The sequence below is a fragment of the Aquarana catesbeiana genome, linkage group LG09, assembly GCF_042186555.1.
Source record: "Aquarana catesbeiana isolate 2022-GZ linkage group LG09, ASM4218655v1, whole genome shotgun sequence".
Classification (NCBI taxonomy): Eukaryota; Metazoa; Chordata; class Amphibia; order Anura; family Ranidae; genus Aquarana; species Aquarana catesbeiana.
This window is the reverse complement of record NC_133332.1, coordinates 78998402-79021547: the sequence shown is the minus strand read 5'-3', so window position 1 is coordinate 79021547 and position 23146 is coordinate 78998402. Positions and strand designations below refer to the sequence as shown.

Here is a 23146-nt window from a genome sequence, read left to right as displayed (position 1 = left end):
AGTCCAGTTCACCAGTCCTCAAGAAGGATGTATTAGAACTTGAAAGAGTCCAGAGAAGGGCAACAAAGCTAATAAGAGGGCTGGAGGATCTCCGTTATGAGGAAAGACTACAGTCATTAAATCCTTTAATTCTTTACCACCCTATATGGGTGTCTAGTAGTTAAAATGAGGTTATGACCTCTCTATAAAAATTGCAGTAAAGACCTTTTCCTAGTTTCCTTGCACTGTGAGAGCAACTTGCAGGCAGTCCTAAAGCTGACACCTAGAATGATTTTGTGCCAGTTCCTTCCTTAATGAAGGATCAATCCGTATGCATACCGCTTTAAATCATGGTAACTGAGAATGATCATATTTTATTTTTTACTCCTTCCCTTCCTCTCCCTCCCTGTGTTCATTCCTTTCCTTCCCTTCCTCTCCTCTCCCTTTTTTTTTTTTTGTTTTCTCCTTGCCTCTCCCCTCTCTTCTCTCTTCTCTCCTCTCCTCACCTTTTCTCTCCTTCGCTCTTCCCTCTCCTCCTCTATACAGCTTACTAACAATTTTGATGATCAAATACAGCTTTGCTTCTATTTTTACAGAAAAATTTGATAACTGTCTGAAGGATCTGATGCCCAATGAGGATGACAGTGATCTGTTTCTAAACCATCGGCTTAGTTTCTCTGCCAAATTTCTGTCTCGAAGCCACAGGAATGACAGGTAAAGAAGCGCATTTCTGCTTTATATTTTGCTACCTACCTAGCTATACCTCTTGTATATGTACCGCAATAGTCCACTTGCTGTCGTTCTCTTGGTGAGTCGGGGGGTGGGGCCCATACTCCCAAATTTCTTTCCTCTGCTTTATACTTGTGGATTGTCAGTGATTTTTGTTGGCTGTACTAAGCTTTTGGGTTGGGGCAAATAATCCCAGCATCAACTACTGAAGGAGCATGTCTCGATTCTCTCAATCCTTGTAGGCCTGAATTCAAAAAAAAAGTTTTGGCATCTTCTAAGGAACATTGAGAAATATTCATGAGGCTGATATAACTACTTTTCCGGTGCCTTGAGCCTCATAGCTGTATATCTGCAGTGAGAGACCATCTAAGGCAGATTTTATATATTTTTTAAATTTTTTATTTATTTATTTTTGTTTAGGAATATATAACTGAGTTATGTCATGTATAAAATCATATATATATATATATTTATGCTCTTCTTTTAGACTAGAAGATGTGCTTCCACCCCAAATAACGCATGTGGTGATAGATCCAGAGGCAAATGAGGAATCGACCAGACCACATCTTACCAGGAAACTCTCTGATGTAAGAATAAATAATGCAAGCTCTGTACACCCTAAAATGGAACAAGATGTGTCCAACTTACTAAATAAACAAATGTGTTTTTTACTTTTGTACTTACGATGCCAAACGTGTATGTCTGAGAAACATATGCAGTACATCTCCAATTCATGTACGTTTCCAGTGGTTTTTGTTTTTCTCTTTAAAAACTCTACATAAAAATACCTGTTGATCCTGCCAGAAATTCAGTGAGCTCCTAAATTCCTGTAGCGTGTCCGTACTACGTTGAAACCACCAGCAATGTTGTCGGGGGGGGGGGTCACAGTGTTGACGGCGTCTCTACTCAGCTGATATTCTTATCAGCTGTTTAGGGGGAGTCGGCTTTAGGAACCAGACGACGACCAATCAACTATTGGCGTAGTTTGCCCTCTCCTCCCTTTCTGGGCATATCTCCCTTCTCCCCTTTACTATTTAAATCTGCAGCAATAGTAAACGTCTTCTGCATACAAAAGCCACACACCAGGATTAAGGAGACCCTCACTTCATCTGCACCCAGTAAGGTATAGTGACCCTTTCATGTTTGAATATTTGTGGCATCCTCGTGCCATTATTATGTATTTATATTTCATTTATCTTTATTGCTGGCTCAATTCACAGAGCACCCCCAACCTTAACACGGTGGATAGGGGTTTATCTGGCTGACGTTTTTCCTCTATTAATCTTGCATTACATTACATTATATTACATTACTAATATACCGTATTTAGTGTTCTTGATATTTTGATAATAAAATACTAGTCATATTCTGCTGACACACTGCATGTCAGCATTATTGTCTACCATGTAATACTTTCATGTAATCATCGCATAACTTTGTTTTTTTGCGATGCACTAGTTAGTGATCTGTCTTAGCCCCTTGATCTGTATTTTTATATATATAAATATTACTCTATTATGCATCTCCACTGTGCATTAGTCTCTTCTAAAGTGAGGTCAGAATAAGTCTTGAAAAATCTGCTATGTCTACATCCAGTGATCACATATTTCTTCTACTGCAATCTTGTATTTATTTGTGCAATTTAAAGCAATGACGTTGTGATTCCCACCACCATTTCACCTATGCTCCCACCTCAAAGAATGAACCCGCTGTAAGCTAGTACTAATATCACCTGTTCCGTTTTTAGGTGCTTCTTGTGGATCTCCTCTTTCTGTCACTCTGAGGTGGTCACATATGGGGGGGTGTGTATGGCTCTTTAAAAGATCATGTATACATCCTGCAATGGACTCTGATAACAAAGGTGATCTCCACAGTTCAGTATGCTTAAAACGAGTTTTATTAAAAGAATTACTTACAAGAAAAAGCAAGGTATAAGCCTGTGCTTACTGGAAATTTAAGAGATCAACTGCATTCTTTCTGTACATGCTGCCTTTTTAAAGAGACAAAACAAGGGGAAATGTGTATGTAGTGGAAAGATGTAATGAGTTTGTGTGTTTATATTTTGCCCATATACACAATATCCCTTGCTACAGGCAGATCAGCAACACTGCACCGAAAATTGCTGGCATCGGTTTGCATGTGCATAATGGTGAAAAATAGGGTGTGAAAAACTTTTGAACTTTTCTCTTGCCCTTATTGTAATTTATTTTGAAATAATTCACGCAAATTGTTTGTCTTTACAAAGATTCCATATATGCATATTTTTTTCCCTCTAGAAAGCATTGGAAAAAACAACCCGTGGAACGGAAAGGAGAAAATCTTCCACCAGTGCTGGTGAGTTTTCATATTCATAATCAAGATATACACTAATATGATCATGAGTAAGTGCTAAACTAGCATGAAATGCAATGACTTTTCTATGCACTCCTTGTGCTCTTCTTTGCTTGTATGTGTTTTTTTTTTTTGTTTTTCTTTTTTTTTTGTTTTTCTTTTTTTTTTGTTTTGTTTTGTTTCAAACAAGCTTTATTGGAAAGGTATACATAGTACTTATGTTACATACAATAACGGTTAACGTCCATACAGTAAACTGAGTGAGTGCGGTAAATCAAAGCTCACAAGAAGGAGCTCATTTAGGCAATCAAAGAATACAAAAGACTAAACCTGATTTGTAACACAAGTAGTATAGTAATGTTTTTATAACCATACCTAAGCGATAGGCAAATGTGTAACGCAGAATAGGGTGTTACCCCATGTTTTAAGGTGATAACCTGTAGAGAGAGAGAGAATGGGATATGCTTTCCCTACTCTGATGTCTAGATCTAGTTTGGTCGGCCTGTTGTGCTGGGAGTGGTAGCCACCCTAGCGGTTGCGGTCAACTCACCCCTAGCAACCAGTATGGGGAAAGTGTTGTCGGGGAGGCCTTGTGTGTTGCTGTACATGTGTTTTTTATATGGATATCAATACTCTTGTGGAATGCAGCCGTCCGAAGTTTCTTCAGGTATCCTGGGTTTCAGCTGACAAGCTGGGCATTGTACCCAATGGACTGAGGATAGCGTGGGAGATCATACATCAGACCAACCTGGAGCAGTGTCCATCTGTCTGCATATTATTATGATGGTGGTAGGGACTTATACTGACAGACTTGTCTAGCTTCTGCAATTAGTGCTCTTGGGATGTAAAAGTGGGCAATATAGAAATAATAGAAGCAGGTGTCCATAATCCTGAATACTATACTGACTATACCACAGAAATTAAATAGTGTGAGTTGTGGGAGTGAAGTCAGCGAAGCATAATGGAGTACTGGTGACCAGTTCTATGATAACAAGATGTTTGGGATGAAATCCTGTATATTCCAGACCTTATTTATTAGGGTCTTCAGGAAGCAGATAGATGGCACTAGATTCCTTGAAGCTCTTTTTATTGGCATCCAATGGGATAGAACTCATTTGGGCATGCTGTGTTTGGAGACTGGACTGAGGGATTCTTCATGGACAGAATGGATAGAATAAATCTCAAATTAAAGCAGCACACCAGAAAACTAAAATCTAGTTTGATTTAGAGTAAAATCAGATGAAAGTTGCATACACACTGACATGTTTGAGATCCTCGGGTCTTCATCATAGCTTGAAAAATGGGAGCATTTGTGTTTGGACTTAAGAGCAGAATGTAGTAAATCTTTGGACTGATGTGTTGTATAGACACATGATCATCATCCACATGACAGCGCTCCTCCTGTCGATGACGAGCATGTGAATATAAAACGCATCAGTCTAAATATTTCTGGTATTTACTGCATTTTGCTACCACGCCAGGGCTGTAGATCGTGTCTACTTGGCTTTACTGCAGTCCGATTTTTAAATTCTGCCACTTTGCTGCTTTCCTGATACTGCAGAAATCTGAAACTTCTGGTATGCTGCTCTTTCTTCCTCACACTGTATTTCTTACTTCACTAAAGGGTGTATAAGCCAGTAGGGGGGAACTACAGTGTGTGCCTTGGATAGAAGTAGCGGTCCTGTGTATTTGGGATCCAGTGGGTTCCACGGGGACACGATGGTCAGTCTAAAGACCAACCTGGGTTCTTGCTTGCAATTCAACTAGGGATGCACCGATACCTGTTCTTTAAGAGTATGAGTACCGATACTTTGATATTGGCAAGTACTTGAAGAAGTTGACAATACCATGCAGTGTGGTGCGATTTGAGCCCATACAAAATGAATGGGCTCAAATCGCACTGCAAGGAATCGCATGTGTTTTTAACAGGAATTGGGTGCAACTCCTGTCTGAATCATATGCTTTTTCCCACACCACTCCTGTGTGAACCCAGGTTATACAGCGCTGATGTGGCAATGGAAGTCTTTTCCTTCTCTGTCTTTGGTTGTTTCTGTAATTTTATATCCTGTGTTGGTTCCAGAGAAGCGGCTCGGGAGTCGCAAAAAAGAAAGAATATGTCAAGTGCCTTGAAAATCAAGTGGCCATGCTTGAGAGCCAAAACAAGACTCCGAGGAGCTGAAGGCACTGGGTTCACACAGGAGTGGTGTGGAAAACCGCATGTGATTCGGACAGGAATCGCCCCGCGTTCCTGTTTAAATCACATGCGATTTGAGCCCAATTAATTTTGTATGGGCTCAAATTGCACTGCACTACAGGTATTGGTGCATTTGCACAAGTACATGTAAATGCTTAGTATCAGACCCGGTATCAGTGCATCTCTAAATCCAACACTGTTAACTTGAACACCACCCTTTTTTTTTTTTTGGCCAAGTGTGGATCACTTTAAATATTTATTACAGGTAATTGTATGGCGCTGATAATTTATGCAGCTTTACATATATATTGTAAATTCACATCAGTACCTGACCTCAAGGAGTTTACAATCTAAGATCCCTAACTCGCCTTCATACACAAGGGCCAGTTTAGACAGGATCCAGTATGCTCATCTGCTTTGTGTTCTCCAATTTTATTTATTTATTTTTTGAATGGCTTATATATTTTTTAATTGATGTATGCAGATATCGCTATATTGGTCCCAAATTTACAGAAGGTACAAGTCGCTGATAAATCTGCCTCTCGATCATCATTCCCTGGCTGCTGGCCAAATAAGAACAATTCAATAAATAAGTCCAACAAAGGGCGATCTTACATGGAGGCCACTGCTAGCTCAAAGGCAAAAATATTCAGAAGTGCATCAATGGGAGAAGGCATTAATACAGGGGAAGAACAAAAAAGCCCATCAAATTTATTCCGGCCACTTTCCACTACTGACTTACCTTCAGAAAACAGTAAGTTGAAAGCCTCAGAGGAAAACCTCAACAAATCACCTTCTTCCTCTGCACCCTGTGGACAGGTTGCTTCAGGACAGCAAGAAGCTAAGACTAAATCTACCACCAGCTCTAACTCGATATCGGACAAACTTTTGATGCCACCTCCAGCAGCTCATGTAGTTATCCCACGTCTAAAGAAAAAAGCCAAGTCTATAAATAATCTGTCAAAGACATCTCGAAAAGAGGAACTTAATAGCACTGTGGTCAAGTCGAAAACATCAGATGCTCAGAAGTGTGGAATCCCCTCTGACCTTCAGGATAGGAGAAGCTCATCTTTAACCTGCAGGTCACAAGAGGTCTATAATGGGCCCAGAAGAGCTTCTATAGCTGAGTGTACAGTTCGTACAGCTCTAAGTGTCTCTCCCACCAGAAACTCCAGTGAAAGGGCTCTTTCACCAAGCAGGCGTCTGTCCACTTCACCAACACCTTGTTCCAACGACGTAGAAAAGCCTAGTAAGTTAAATACCTTTTAATTTACACTCATGTTGATAGGTGCAGATAAAAACTGAAAAGTGAACTTAATTTGCTGCAGATGGGGGAAAAAATAAAATAATTTGTCCAGCAACAGCTATTACACAAAAATGCAGCTTTAGCTCTAAAACTCAGGGGGATGGGGGGAAAATTTACTAAAACTGGTGCACACAGAATCTGGTGCAGCTGTGCAGAGTAACCAATCAGCTTCTAGGTTGTATTGTCAAAACTTAATTGAACAAGCTGATTGGTTACTATGCACAGCTGCACCAGATTCTGTGTGCACCAGTTTTAGTAAATTTTCCCCCCATCCCCCTGAGTTTTAGAGCTAAAGCTGCATTTTTGTGTAATAGCTGTTGCTGGACAAATTATTTTATTTTTTCCCCCATCTGCAGCAAATTAAGTTCACTTTTCAGTTTTTAGTAACCAATCAGCTTGTTCAATTAAGTTTTGACAATACAACCTAGAAGCTGATTGGTTACTCTGCACAGCTGCACCAGATTCTGTGTGCATTGGTTTTAGTAAATTTTCCCCACCATCTCTCCAGCGATGTCCCATGCTTTGTCCTGCTGCTACCACTAGTCTTTTGGGTTCAATGACACTGAATATCGTGACGCCCATTTCCTCTTGGCCCAGAATGTCATGGACACCCCCCCTAGGGGGTGCTTCATCATACCACCTTGACTTTGCAGTACCTTGAGCTGGGCTTTAAAGAGACTTCTTTTTCTTCCTCCTTTTTTTCTTTCTCCTTTTTTTTTTTTTCCTCCTCCTTCCTCCTTCCTCCTTCCTCCTTCCTCCTCCTTTCCTCTTTTCCTCCTTTCCTCCTTTCCTCCTCCTTTCCTCCTTCTTCCTCCCTCCTCCCTCCTCCCTCCTCCCTCCTTCCTCCTCCTCCCTCCTAATATAACTCTAATGCAAATTTCGCACCATAATTTTTTGTTTTGCAGCTGCAAATTAGACCCTTAGAATTCTCTCAATACTGTAAAGAAAATGTGTTATCTTGTATACACTTGCCTATTAGAAAATTAACTATACGTTATATTATATAGCGTGTATAGCTAATTCCATACGGTCTGTCACATAAGCTGTATAATGTCTTGTTTTATGGACTTAATAATTCCCATTCTGTTTAGGTCAGGCTTCTATTTTGTGCAGTAGTTACAGAATGTATGTGACTCTTGTATCCATTTAATAAAGTATGCTATTTCTTTCTCGAACATCACGGGACACAGAGCCACAGTAATTACTGATGGGTTATATAGGTATCACTGGTGATTGGACACTGGCACACCCTATCAGGAAGTTCAACCCCCTATATAATCCCTCCCCCTTGCAGGGATACCTCAGTTTTTACGCCAGTGTCTTAGGTGATGGACGTGTAAAGATGTCCTGTGCTGAGCTCCAAAGGGAATATCCTAAGATCCTATACTGGGGCAAGTCAGGCGAACCGGATCCATTCAAAGTGTCTTTTCATGGCCGAATTGAATGGTACCCGGGCCTCGTGTCCGAAGAAACGAGGTTTTACCCGTAATGCTTCTCTTTTTAGAGAGCTGGACCCCGCAGATCAGAAAATGGCTTTAAACTTCCTAATTTCTGGCGAGGTGCTTTACGGTCCCAGAACTGTTGGATCCCCCTATTCGTAGGGGGCCCCAGTCTCTGGCGGTTTTTTCAAACGGAGCCCACCGTGAGAGGTGAAGATTGGGTCTGTGTAAACAGCACCCTGCAGCTGGATAAGGTAAGAGGAGATTCCACAGAATTTTTGAGTTCTAGTGGCTTTTCTCCTTTAAGGTAAATGCATGCTATGCCTATTGTGACCACCGGGGGCTGCCAAGAGCACAAACCTGCACATGCTGACTGTCTGTCTCAGGTGTTGTAATCGCTGATTATGTCCCAGCGTCTCAAGCAGGCTGCAAACAGGTAAGGTGGAAGGGGGGATTTCTCATGTTTGAATGTTCCCCCCAGGCTAGAGAGGGGCCACAGGGGTCTAGAAAGTGGTTATACCACCCGGGCTCTGCGGCCTAATGGCCACCATCTCTGAAGATAGCCATTCAGGCAGATCTTGTTACCAGCATCCCTCCTCCCCCCCACCCCATCCCCAGCCTTTCTCCAGAAGCATGGCAGGAGAGTCGGCAGTGCGGGAAGCGCTCGTTTTTTTCAAAACTCGAGGGGGGGGGGCGGTAGAGAAGGGGGCGGGACGTCAGCACAGAGTGCTTAGACTCCCACTCAGGCCAGCTGCAGGCTATTAAAGGCACTCTGTACAGGTGCACTCAGCCTTCTGAGAGACACAGAGCTGACGGTCGCATGTAAGGTGGGACACAGGCATTCTCCTAGGCAGCATTTACTGAAGTAACACCAGACTGAGCATTGGGTAGCAAGGCTTTTAGCCAGACTACATCGCTCAGCGGGCAGTGTTCATTTGTATACCTCACACCTTGTTGCTTTGCACTATGGGTAGAAGAGGTTCAAGCACCCCAGGAACCAGAGACACTAGGGGATCTCGTTCAAGTTCTGAGGGCCCCCTGTCGGCAGCATCCTCCCCCCCTAAAGATGGGCCAGGGACGGCTAGCTGGGGAGAGCCATCGGGGTCAGGGGCTACACCTGCCTCTGGCACTTCAGCCCCTGTATATATTATACAAGAGGTTTTTTCCTCAACCATTAATGGTCTAGAGGAAAGATTAATGGCCGTGATTACGTCTTCACTCAGTGGAAGAAAACACACTAGGCTTTCCTCTGTTCCCCAAGACCCTCAGACAGAGGAGCTCTGGGATAAAGGAGATGAATCCCTTTCAGAGGATCGGGATGGGACGGATGATTCCTCTTCGGGGGAATCAGGTGGAGAGGGACCCTCTGCGACTTCCCAAGAGGAGAAAGTCTCGGTGCAGATCCTCACTGGATTGGTCCGCTCCACATTTAAGTTGCCCATACCTGAAACTGCTAAAGAATCCTCTTCTGCTTTGGGGTCACTGAAACCTTTCCAAGCAGCACATGCTTTTCCTGTTCATACTTTACTTGAAAAGCTCATTTATTCTGAGTGGGATCACCCAGACAAACGTTTTTTTCCGCCGAGAAAGTTTTCAACACTTTATCTGATGGAAGAAAGGTTTATTAAAATGTGGGGAATACCGGCTATTGATGCCGCCATTTCCTCCGTAAATAATAGCCTGACTTGTCCTGTAGACAATGCTCAGATGCTCAGGGATCCTGTAGATAAAAGGATGGAATCCCTATTGAAGGATGTTTTCTCCTTAGCAGGATCAGTGGCCCAACCTGCAGTAGCAGCGATTGGAGTCTGTCAATACTTAAGAGACCATGTTAAGCAGGTCATCAAAGTATTACCTGAACAGCAGGCCCAAGGGTTTGCTAACCTTCCAGCGGCCTTATGCTTTGTGGTTGATGCCATTAGAGATTCTATCGTGCAAACCTCCTGTCTTTCACTGGGGTTGGTGCATATACGTAGAATCCTATGGTTGAAAAATTGGTCAGCCGAAGCACCATGTAAGAAGCTACTGGCTGGGTTTCCATTTCGTGGTGCAAGGTTGTTTGGAGAGGACTTGGATAACTATACCAAGAGAATCTCTTGTGGGAAAAGCACTCTCTTACCTGTCAAGAAGAAGAGTCAGCGTCCCTCTTTCAAACGGACTCTTTCCCCAGCGCCGGGGGCTTCAGCCTCCAGGCAGTCTCGACGGCCGCCTCCATCGGGGTCCAGAGACAAGAGTCAACCCCAGGGACAAAAGAAGTCCTGGGGAAAGAAGCCTACTAGGCAAAACACTAAGACCTCTGCATGAGGGGGCGCCCCCGCTCACTCGAGTGGGGGGAAGACTGCGACAGTTCTCAGAGCTCTGGCACGAGGACTTCCAGGACAGATGGGTAATCTCCACGGTAACCTTAGGGTACAAGCTGGAGTTTCAGGAATTCCCTTCTCCTCGGTTCCTCAGATCAAATGTTCCCAGAGACCCAGAGAAGAAGCAGTCGCTCTTTCTAGCATTAGAGCGACTTTTGTCGCAGGAGGTCATTATGATAGTTCCCGCAAAGGACCAGGGATTGGGCTTCTATTCCAACTTTTTTACGGTCCAAAAGCCAAATGGGGATGTCAGGCCCATTTTGGACTTAGGAATCGGTTCAGATCCCTTAAGGATTCAATCCTTCCGCATGGAATCAATTCGAACAGTAGTTCCCACCCTGCAGGGAGGAGAATTTCTGGCATCAATAGACATCAGAGATGCATATCTGCATGTGCCCATTTTTCCTGCTCATCAGAAGTTTCTGCGCTTCGAGGTAGGAGGGCGCCATTTCCAGTTTGTGGCTCTGCCTTTCGGGATAGCCACTGCACCTCGAGTGTTCACAAAGATCTTGGCTCCTTCTCTGGCCAGATTAAGGGCTCAGGGTATAGCTGTCATAGCATACCTAGACGACCTGCTCTTGATAGACCGGTCGGTAGCCTCTTTGGATGGAAACTTGAGGACCACGGTCAGGTATCTAGAACACCTGGGTTGGATCCTCAACTTAGAAAAGTCTTTCCTAAAACCAGTAAGAAGACTGGAGTATTTAGGTCTGATTATAGATACAAGCCAGGAGAAAATATTTCTACCCCAGGCAAAGATCACTGCTTTGAGAGAGCTTATTCTGACAGTAAGGACCAAGAAGGGTCCCTCAGTCCGCCTTTGTATGAGGCTACTAGGGAAGATGGTGTCTTCATTCGAAGCAGTTCCCTATGCTCAGTTTCACTCAAGAATGCTGCAACACAGTATTCTGTCGACCTGGAACAAGAAGGTTCAGGCATTAGACTTTCCGATGCACCTGTTGCATGCGGTGCGTCAGAGCCTCAATTGGTGGCTCATACCCGAAAACCTGCAGAAGGGGAAATCCTTTCTACCGGTTACCTGGACGGTGGTAACAACAGATGCCAGTCTGTCAGGTTGGGGAGCAGTTCTGGAACAGGCTGCGGTCCAAGGGGTATGGTCCAAGACAGAGCGGACCTTACCCATCAACATTCTGGAGATCCGGGCGATACATCTAGCTCTAAAGGCCTGGACTATCAGGCTACAGGGTTGTCCGGTCAGGATCCAGTCCGACAATGCCACAGCAGTGGCTTATGTCAATCATCAGGGAGGCACCCGGAGCCGAGCTGCTCAAAAAGAGGTGAACCAGATCTTAGTCTGGGCAGAGATGCATGTGCCATGCATATCGGCAGTTTTCATCCTGGGAATAGAGAATTGGCAGGCGGACTATCTAAGTCGCCAGCAGTTACTTCCAGGGGAATGGTCTCTGCATCCCGACGTCTTTTGGGCCATATGCCAAAGATGGGGGGTTCCAGATGTAGATCTCTTTGCATCCCGATTCAACAAAAAGATAGACAGATTTGTGGCAAGGACAAAAGATCCTCTTGCATGCGGGACGGATGCGTTGGTGATTCCGTGGCATCGGTTCTCACTGATTTACGCATTCCCACCTATTCTGCTACTACCACGACTCCTTCGCAGGATCAGGCAGGAAAGGAAGTCGGTACTTCTGGTGGCCCCCGCTTGGCCCAGAAGGACTTGGTATGCAGAAATAGTAAGGATGATGGTAGGTTCCCCGTGGACACTACCGGAACGCCCAGACCTGTTATCTCAAGGTCCAGTGTTCCATCCTGCCTTACAAACGCTAAATTTGACGGTTTGGCTATTGAGACCCACGTTCTGAAGAGTCGTGGGCTCTCAGGTCCTGTCATATCTACCTTGATTAATGCAAGGAAGCCAGCTTCCAGGATGATTTATCATAGAGTCTGGAAGGCTTATATAACCTGGTGTGAATCCAGAGGTTGGCATCCCAGGAAATATGTCATAGGTAGAATCCTTGATTTTCTACAGATGGGATTAGAGATGAAGCTGGCCTTGAGTACCATCAAGGGCCAGGTCTCTGCTTTATCAGTATTATCTCAGCGGCCACTTGCTTCGCATTCTTTGGTCCAAAACTTTATGCAGGGGGTGATGCGCCTTAATCCTCCGGTTAAAGCGCCCCTAAACCCCTGGGACTTGAATTTGGTCCTGGCTGTGTTACAGAAACGGCCTTTTGAACCAATAAGTCAGATTCCTTTGGTCTTGTTGACAAGGAAATTAATTTTTCTGGTGGCCATCTCTTCTGCTAGAAGAGTATCAGAATTAGCAGCTCTTTCCTGTAAGGAGCCTTATTTGATTATACACAAGGATAGGGTGGTACTACGCCCTCATCCTAGTTTTTTACCGAAGGTGGTTTCTGATTTTCATTTAAACCAAGACATTGTTCTACCTTCCTTTTTTCCAGATCCCTGTTCCCCGGAAGAGAGATCTCTACATTTGTTGGATGTAGTAAGAGCAGTTAAGGCCTATCTAGGGGAAACTGCTCAGATCCGCAAGACGGATCTTTTGTTTGTGCTGCCAGAGGGTCCCAATAGAGGACAGGCAGCGTCAAAAGCTACCATTTCTAAATGGATTCGACAGTTGATCATTCAAGCTTACGGTTTGAAACAGAAGATTCCTCCGTTTCAGATCAGGGCACATTCCACAAGGGCTATTGGTGCTTCTTGGGCAGTGCATCACCAGGCCTCTATGGCTCAAATCTGCAAGGCTGCAACCTGGTCTTCAGTTCATACATTCACCAGATTCTATCAGGTGGATGTGAGAAGGCATGAGGATATCGCCTTTGGGCGTAGTGTGCTGCAGGCAGCGGTACAGGGTCCTCAGGTCTGATTGCACCCTACTTGGTCGTGGTTCCCCCCCCTCAGGTAGCATTGCTCTGGGACATCCCATCAGTAATTACTGTGGCTCTGTGTCCCGTGATGTTCGAGAAAGAAAATAGGATTTTTTAAAACAGCTTACCTGTAAAATCCTTTTCTTTCGAAGGACATCACGGGACACAGAGGTCCCGCCCCTCTTCTAATACACTATATTGCTTGGCTACAAAACTGAGGTATCCCTGCAAGGGGGAGGGATTGTATAGGGGGTTGAACTTCCTGATAGGGTGTGCCAGTGTCCAATCACCAGTGATACCTATATAACCCATCAGTAATTACTGTGGCTCTGTGTCCCGTGATGTCCTTCGAAAGAAAAGGATTTTACAGGTAAGCTGTTTTAAAAAATCCTATTTTTAGTATTGCCTTTGACTCTTTCTGGTATTTTTTAGATGGTTCCTCTCCGGGTATGAAGGTTCTCATGGGACAGTGTGAGACGATGATTGAGGAATTGCACAGCACTTTTCAGAGGACGCTGAAGACTTATAAAGAGGTAAATATGTTCACATGGGATTTTTCAACAGGATGATATTTAAAGCGGAGCTACACCCAAAAGTGTAATCTCCACTTGTTTGTATCCCCCCCCCCCTCCCTCCCCAACTGCTTTTAGGGAAACACACGGGTCCCAGAAGACCACAGGACCATTCAGAAAGCGCAGCACAACTCGCACATGCGAAGTAGGAAACAGGCTGTGAAGCCACAAGGATTCACTTCCTGTTTCCTTTAGTAAAGATCCCGAAGCCGATGGACGGATCGGCTAGGGGTGCTGACATCGCAGGATACCTGGACAGGTAAGTGTCCTTTTATATTAAAAGTCAACAGTTACAGTATTTGTAGCTGCTGACTTAATATTTTTTTTTTTTTTTTAATAGTCTGGAACTCCACTTTAAGGGGTGTTTTTTTTTTTGTTTTTTTTTTTATTTTTTTTTTTGAGCTTCTCTGCAGCTGGCCCTGAGATCCCCTGGCAGCCTGGGGGAACAATACCACGATTCCCCCTCAGTTGTCTAAAAAGTGCTTGGCCTGAGCAGTGTCATAGGGAAGCAGGTCTCATGCTCCCCGTATAAGGAAATGCTGGGTAGAGTTGGCAGCTGGTAAGGTGAGCATAAAGAGGTCAGGGAATACCATTTCAAGTAAAAATGCTACTTTGCACTGCCTTGGCAAGGTGACATTGGGGTTGATTTACTAACATTAGAGTGCAAAATCTGGTGCAGTTCTGCATAGAAATCAATCGGCTTCCATGTGTTTTTTTTTTTTTTTTTGTCAAAGCTTATTTGAACACGTTGATGTTAGAAGCTGATTGGCTACCATACACAGCTTGCACCAGATTTTCCACTCTCCAGTTTTCGTAAATCAACTGATGTCTCTTTAAAGTTGACATTTCATCTAAATTTTTAAAAGATTTTTTCCCAAATAATGAAAATACAGTATTTTAAACTTGAATTCCTTTCATTGAGGGACACAAGAAGTCATAAACCTTTTGGTTTTTATGACTACCTGCAGGATGATAAAACTAGTATTCTAGGAGGATGGATGTCTTTCTTTTCTCCTTTTTTTTTTTTTTTTTTTTTTTTTTTTTTTTTTTTCCAGCTCTGCTGTTTTTAAAGGCTAACCTGTGCGTTTTCTAGCTGTTTTTTTTTTTTCTTCACCTTTTTCTTCAATCAAAGCTGTTTGTTTGCTAAGCCACTGTTGGAAGTTTTCCCTCTGATTTGCAGGCGTCCTCAGCCTAGCTTTTGGACCCTACTGCATTGGGGTAAGCCTGGAAATGACCTTTGGGCACTATGTTCCGCTTTGGGTGCATTCTAGACTACATTCTGATTCAGTAAGCTGCATTGCCTCATCTCTTTTCCTGTCTCAAAAGAATCACATTGTGCGTAAGTTGGTCAGGCCATGCACCGGTAGCTCCTTGGTTTTTATTGGTTGCTGGGTGCCATTATTCCCAGTTTCCTGCTACTTTTGCCATGGAAGGGGTTAATGTTCACCCAGCAGATGACGTCAGAGCTCTGTGTTAAGTGTCGCACAGTCTGTGCTCTTTACTTTCATACTGTGTTAATGAAGCCTTTCTCCACAGCTGTTCTTGCTGTAAAAAGCCATGTGAAGCTTCGATCAGTTCCTGCTGCCTGTCTACAGAGACTTCTGTCACCTCCAACCATCCAACTCTTCAGTTGCAGACCCTCACCTGCTACCAGCTGGGTTTTGTTAAAACCTGAGGCCTTATCCTTTCCCTGAGGCTGTATGTTGTCCAATGGCATTGTGGCTGCAACATGTCTAAATCTAGGAACAGGTGTGGTAGTCCCACTGTGGCGGGTGCCCCCAACAGCATGCCTACTGATTGTTGCAACCTGGATTCATACTGTACATTGCTTTAATCTCTTTGCTCCTTGGAGTTGTCCTTGACTGTGTTTGGTGTGGCCTGGTTGAGGTTTTTTTTTGTTTTACCATGCAAGCGTTATGTTCCATATTACCCAGTAGTTTTATGACTCTGATCGCAGAGGCCAGGGGCAAGCTTTTTCACCTTCTGCAGATTCTCTGTCTGACCTGCCTTGCCCTCTTCAACAGATTCTGTTTTCCACAGAGGCCCTAATTCTGAGGGACTCAAATCCTTGTTTGGTGAGCTTACCCCTTAGGAGTCGCACTCCACTGCTATTACTTTCAAGTTCAATTCGGAGACTGTTTTTAATCTTATTGATGCGATACGCACCACCCTGTGCCTGCAAAGTTTGACATGCCAAATCCTCAGGAAAACCTTCCTCAGTATGAAAGTGCACCTCCACTAGAATAGAGGATGCCTGTGAGTGCTTGGACATATTGTATCCCCTGAATTCAAGAAGTGGTGTCCCGGGGCTATAAACTCAAGTTTTCAATTCCCACCTCTCTCTATTTTCTCTCTTCCAACCTTCCTGTGTCCCCTGGCAGATCTCCATCTGGCCCTCTCAGGTTTTCTGGACCAAGGTATTAGTCCTGGTCCTTGCTGCTGAATAGTTTGAGGGTTTAATCCAGCATGTCCCCAAAGGGGATGTTTAAAGTAGAACTAAAGGCAAAACATTTTTTTTTTCGATAGAGTAAGGTTATAACCCCTGTTTTATTCTTGCCATGTGTGTCCCATTGAGGAGATTTCCCTTCACTTCCTGTCCCATAGATAAACAAGAAGTGAGTTGAAATCCCTCCAAAGTGAGGAAATTCCTGGTTGTCACCAGGTCCCCATTGGAAGATTTCCACTCTTATGCCCTGTATACACGATAGGATTTTCCGACAACAAATGTTGGATGTGAGCTTGTTGGAAAGTCCGATCATGTGTATGCTCCATAGAACATTTGTTGTCGGAATTTCCGCCAACAAATGTTTGAAAGACAAGTTTGAGCCAACATCCTTCAGAAAAAAATCCACGGTTTTGTTGGAGAATCCTATCGTGTGTACGAGGCATAACTGTTCTGGAGACAACTTATTTATTTTTTTATTTTTTTCACTTTCCGTGTTAATGGTGAGCATGAAAAATAGGTTTTTGTTGCTATCTCTAACGATGATAGGGATATTCATACTCTCTGACAGGTGTTCTAATCCCTCTCTACTCAACTCTAAATTGCCTTTTAGTTCTACTTTAACCTGTTTTGGCCTTCAAATCATTGTGCCTAGAAATTCAATAGAATTAAGCAGGTATGTAATTGCCTCCCATGATGGGCTTTAGACTTCTCTGGTCTCAGGTGCGAACTCCTCAATCCAGAAGCCTCTCAAATTTTCTTCTGCATGAGTCTTGTAACTGTCAGTATCCTCCAGGGATTTTTCCTGTGCCCAGCCTCACTCCAGACATCTGCAACCTAAGACTCTGTCATCAGGGGACAAATCAGTCCTGTCTCTGAACCAAGGACCAAGTTATCCTTGGCTTGGTGACTTAGGACTTCCATCTCCAAAGCTGGATTCCTTTCTTCTAGTCTTTTGGAAGATTGTTATGATAGGCACCAGCCTTTTGTAGATGCAGGGGACGTGTTTACCAGGAAAGGATATTCCTCCAATGACTATCTTGGAACATTGGGCAACTTGGCTGTTCTGTCAGCATTGGACTAACCTATTGGAGGGCTAACCGATCCAGATTCAGTCAGAAAATGCCACAGCAGTGGTGTACATAAATTATTAGGAAGTAACCAGGCGGCTTGCCTTGGGCAGAAATTCACATTGCAGGCTTGTCAGCCATCTGCCTTCCAGGCTTAGTCACTGTTGTTTTGGGTTGAATGACAGCCAGTGTACTTTAACCCACTTCTTCCTAGGAGCCCAGGCTGTTATGGGCACAACCCTTGGGGTGCATCAAAACAGTCTTGGCTCACAGTACTTCTAGATCGAGGTCCAGTCCTAATTTAACAAAAACCAGTGACATTTAATTCACTGGCCTATTGCTTCTTCCAATGATAGTTAAATATAGGTAAATATGTATAAGAACTTTACAATATAAACAAATAAGTATTTATCTTAGTCATAACATATTGTTCCATATGTGTTTGACCCCTCCATAGGGGCATGGTGGGCCTTTAGATGCTTATTCCTGTTACATCTTGGGGGACTCTCTCCAATGTCAGCACACTGTTGCCCGCTGTATGCACATCAGCTCCCCAGAACTACTCTCGATGAAGCTTTACCGTGAAACGCATTGAATTCACATCCGGAACAATGTTATGACTACGATGTATTCTATTTGTTTATAATGTAATGTTCTCATACATATTTATCTATGAACTATCATTGGATGTGATATGGTGTCTGAGAAGGGATATGCAGGTTGAGACTGCAACACTCCTTTGTATATCACTTTATTTATACACGTATTGTGATCCATTCCTGTGTGTGTGTGTGTATATGTATATGTGTGTGTGTGTGTATGTGTATGTATGTGTATATATATATATATATATATATATATATATATATATATATATATATATATATATATATATATATATATATATATATATATATACACAGGGGGTCCCCTAGTTACAAACATCCGACTTACAAACAACTCCTACTTACAAACGGAGGGAGACAACAGGAAGTGAGAGGAAATCTACCCCTAGGAAGGGAAATTCACTCCTGTAAGAGCTATTATGGGGAAAAGGTACCTCCACTGATGCTTTATCACCAATCCTTGTTTCCACAACAACCCAAAATTTTCAAAATCCAATTGTCATTGTGACAGAAAGTGAGGTGAAATCTTCTGAACAGGGGCACACACAGCAAAACAAATGTTACAGGGGTGATAACCCTTCCCTATGCTATCCAAAAAGCTTAAAAATAGTTTTTTTGGCTGGAGCTACACTTAAAAAATGTACCTGTTCCGACTTACAAACAGATTCAACTTAAGAACAAACCTATAGTCCCTAACTTGTTTGTAACCCGGGGACCCCCTGTGTATATATATATATCATAATATAATTTTTTTTTCTGCCTTTATCTACTTTATGGGGATGTGGTGTAGGTGCAGTCGAACTTCTTTAACATGATTCAACTGTAGGTTATTAATTTTAGACTAAACACTGATTTATTAATGGTTAACTAGTGTATTCGTGGAGTGCTAGCTAGCATAATTTTAAAAAATGAAGTTCCATATATAAACTATAATCTTAGAAAGTTCCAATAAAACAAATCCATACATCATGTGTTAATCTCTTAATTTAATGTATATTTTATTTTCTCTTGGAGATTGAAAACTACAATGGATCTCCTGAAGAAAAGTTACACCTCAGATCAATATTCTTTGATGCCTTCACCCATATTCAAAGCGAGATGGAGATGTTGGGAATAAGCCAGAGAATGGCACCCAATGGCAAACCAAATGCCACAACCAGTGCCTCTCTTCACTTGCTGGAACATTATTCAGAAATGATGCTGCAGATCATAAAGGAGAAGATTAACAGCACTGCACTGTGACACTTTTTCGGAAAGCCTGGGCCTCCTATGACCATACTACGATCCTGTTCGGCTGTTCACTCTACCGTAATTGTATTCGTAAAGGGCCTGTTTACCACAATTGGTAGTTTTGGTAGATATCAGGGTTGGACCATCTGCCATATTTTATTATCCCTTGGATTCTAGTGAAATGATCTCCACTATTGGCTTTCCAGCTCTGCCCATCTGCTTATGGCAGTTTCTGGGAGTCTTTCCACCTGCCATGACCATTTCTAGGGGTGACGCTTTCCTTGTTAGTCATTCATTTCTAACTTTGTACCCTGATGAGTGAAAAAAGGCTGGTTGAGATCCACATTGTAGAAGACTGTTTGAACCCTTCAGCGTCAACACACTATTGAATATTTTTTTGTGTAGTAGCTCCTTACTGACTTTGCACGTTTGTTTGTATATTTATGTTTTCTGTTTCACTAATTTATCATACAACTAACATGACTGCTTTCCAGAGCTGTTCACTAAGGCTTTTTGTTTTTTTTTTAAATGGCTTATCCAGTATTTGGTGGTTGCTTTTATTATTGTTAAAGTACTATATAGAAGCCCCATATTATATATTATGTATTAAGTTATTTGAAATTTTATTTGACAAAAAAAAATTCAAGTTCTTTTTGTCTGCAGTGGTATGGATGGATTAGAAAAAAAAAATCTAATACACTATAGCCAGCCTTTCAAAACAGCTCTTGGGCAACCTACAAATGTAAAGGTTACAAAGCTCTCGCCCTTGACACTCCAGCTAAAGTGTCTGGCTCAGAAAAATTAAAGTAAAGTAAAAAAGGGGAAAATATTTTATAATTCGTATGTCTGACCAGGTGTGTGTGTGTGTGTGTGTGTGTGTGTGTGTGTGTGTGTGTGTAATATATGTGTGTGTGTGTAAATTACTTTTTATTAAGATATTTGCAGTATATACATACAACATTACTCCGCACATCGTGGTAACCAACTACCGGTTCATTTAAAAAAAGAAAGGACAACAAAAACAGCCTTGGCTGCCCATGACCCTGTTGACCCTCTGCCACCTATGAGATTGGCTGTGGTCTTTGACTGCTTTCTGGCAGGATAGCTCAGGTTGGTTCGGACTTGTGTCTGAACCCGTCCTGAGTTTATCCCTAATTAGGTCTTCAATTTATTTTTTTGAATGCCTGCAGTTTTGAAGTTAAGCTGCCAATACATGGTAATGCATGAAGCTCCCACTAGGCTTATTGTATTCTGATAGCCAGCACTGGCAGAGATGAGGATACAGTGGGAGCTACCAAACAGTGACGGCAAGTAATTTGGGTGCTGTCACTGACTGGGAGTCATCCACACAATTTTTTGATTGAAACTATTGGGCAGTAGGGTGCTGAGAGGGTTATCCATCGATCAAATTTTTGAGTGGTATCTGATGAATCGACCTAAATTTGAGCATTGTATGGCCACCTTTTCAGTCTTTAAATAAAACCACTTAAACCACAATGCTCTACACTCATGGCGTTGCTTGATGATAACTTTAACTTGTATTTCAGTATGCTAAATAGTAAGTTTGATCTGTTTTTAATTGCACTTCAAAAATCCTTTTATAACATTGTCCTGTCTATATTACGTTTCTGAAAAGCCAGTCTAAAAGTGTTAATGTTGTAAAGTGATGTCATTTTGGTTTTTTGTAGAGATTAAAATCACAATTCAAAGTTGAATTTTGCCTCCATACCAATGTTTTGCACAGGACGCAACAGTATCATTAATGATCCAGTGTTTAAACAAAGCTCTTCTCTGGTAAAGATTCATGAACATTATTGGTGAATGGAAGGTAAAGGAGTAGTTTTTTTTTTTTTTACGAACGATGCATGTTTTGGAGATATTCGTTGTACCTACAGATAAGCCTGATTGTAAGCCAACCTGTAGGTAAGCTGTAAGATATTAACTTTACTACCACTTTAACAACGATCTTCCTATAAGAGTATATGTTCATTAACCACTTGTCTACCAGTGACGCTATAAACGATGGCTTGTGAACAGGGATTTTAAACACACTCCTGACTGCTATAGCCATGATTTTCTATATAGTATGAAAAAAGTTCTGTCAGTAAGGGGTCGGGTTGAAGAGCTGGGTCGGCACAGATAGTAATCAGACACTCCCATAAGAGGAGAGGGCTATGCTGTAGAAGGAAGGAATTGTGTGTGTGTGGGGGGGGGTGGGCTGGGGGTGGTGTTATGTTGGGAACTGATTTTCCTTGAGTAGTCGTTACTCCCCATACTGTTCAGTCTCTGAAAATGGTGGAGCTTTAGTTACAGTGGTGGCCAATGACAGTCAATTTCTTTCTCCCATGGCTCAGCTACACAATCCAATCATGGCAGGGGGAGTGGTTAAGGGAGAAAGATTTGACACTGGAATCAGCCGTCAGAATTTGTATGATGTTTGAACATTCCGAAAGGGCCGCTAAGGAACTAAAAAGAGAGGCAGAAGTGTTTGTGACGCCTTTCTCCTCTGGAGCCTGGGCAGGTGGTAAAGATGGAGACAGCCCGTGAGTTTGACAAACTGGCCATGGTTCATGGAAAGGCCTGCCAACTAAACAACTATCTTGTCCATTCTGATGGTAAGACCTATGTAAGGAACCGCCGTCACCTCTTACAGGCATCTTGCTTATACTGTACTGCCGCTGCCCATGTGCCTATGATCATTCAGGACCCCAAGCACAGTCATCTGCTGCTGTGCCAATTAACACTTTAAAAAATGGATGTAACTCGCAACCAGGAGTGTGTAAACCCAATCCAAAGTTCCAAGACTTTATCACACACTGACTCTTACTCAGCATGTTGCGTTTTATAGTTTTTTTTTTTTTTTTTTTTTCCGTGCTATGCTGCACTCCTTGTTGGTTTTATATTACAATTCATTTGTATTTGCATATATTTTCTTTAAAAGGAAAGATGTAGAATATGTATGTGTTGCAGAGTTACATAGATGTGTGAGGACCTGGGGGTGGAAACAGGAAGTAGGAAGTTATGGAGTGAAACTAAAAAAAAAAAGTTTACAGGTAGCTCTCTGCTGGCTGGAAATAAACAAGTTTTTTACAAGGTTCATCTGACGATTCATCATTGCTTCTACAAAATCTACACAGGCAAAATTTAACTTCTCTTGACATGCTCCCTCAGCTCTCCTAACATCTGTTCTGACTAACCAAAGTAAGGAAAGATCTGTATACTTGCCTATTTTTCCAGCCACTCGAGTCATATGATCCAGCTCCTATGTGTCAGCCAGCAGCAGCTGCAGGAGAGAGGAGAGAGTACCAGCAATGGATGGGCCAAAGAAGCCTGGGTGATGTCACCGCTCCCAGGCATTCCCGTCATTGCTGAGCACTCTCTTGCAGCTTCCGCTGGTTGACATGGAAGATCACATGATTGGACAGGAGCAGCCTGGAAACAGGTAACATCTGTCTTATACAGGTTAGTTGTGGGGGGACATGTTTTATGAGTAGTTAGGTCCTGCCTTGAGTTCTTACTTTTTTTTTTTTTTTAGCGGAGTTTCACCCAAAAGTTAAACTTATCTGCTTCCTCCGGTGCCACATTTGGCACCTTTCAGGGGGAGATGGGTATCTGTTTTTGACAGGTAACCTTCCCCACTTCTAAAAGACTGCAGCGCAGTCCCGTCCCTTGGAAATTCGGCCTTCCTCCGCCGCCGGGCCAGTTAGCACAGCGCCCTTCGCGCATGCGCAGTAGGGAACCGGCTGTGAAGCCGAAAGGCTTCACTGCCGGTTTTCCTTCCCATAAATGGTGGCGGCAGCACCCGAGAGCTAATCCACAAATCAGCTGGGGTGCCGACATCATGGGAACCCTGGACAGGCAAGTGTCCTAATATTAAAAGTCAGCAGCTACAGTCTTTGTAGCTGCTGACTTTTTTAATTTTTTTGATTGGGGGGGGCGCAGAACTCTTTAAGTATAGCATACATCTGAAAATATACAGCAAGCAGCTCATAAACCTATA

The 23146-nt window shown here is 42.8% G+C and overlaps 1 protein-coding gene across 1 annotated transcript in view; it reads left to right on the top strand.

Annotated features, from left to right (window-relative positions):
- Window positions 1–20861, top strand: part of WDR62 (WD repeat domain 62) — a 107958-nt gene extending 87097 nt beyond the window's left edge. Inside the window, exons 26-31 of the mRNA XM_073598821.1 lie at window positions 576–693; window positions 1196–1295; window positions 2985–3042; window positions 5718–6482; window positions 13638–13738; window positions 18931–20861. Of these exons, the coding sequence (XP_073454922.1) occupies window positions 576–693; window positions 1196–1295; window positions 2985–3042; window positions 5718–6482; window positions 13638–13738; window positions 18931–19158 (1370 nt within the window). The 3' untranslated portion in view covers window positions 19159–20861. The remainder of the gene's footprint in view (window positions 1–575; window positions 694–1195; window positions 1296–2984; window positions 3043–5717; window positions 6483–13637; window positions 13739–18930) is intronic.
- Window positions 20862–23146: the final 2285 nt, after the last annotated feature.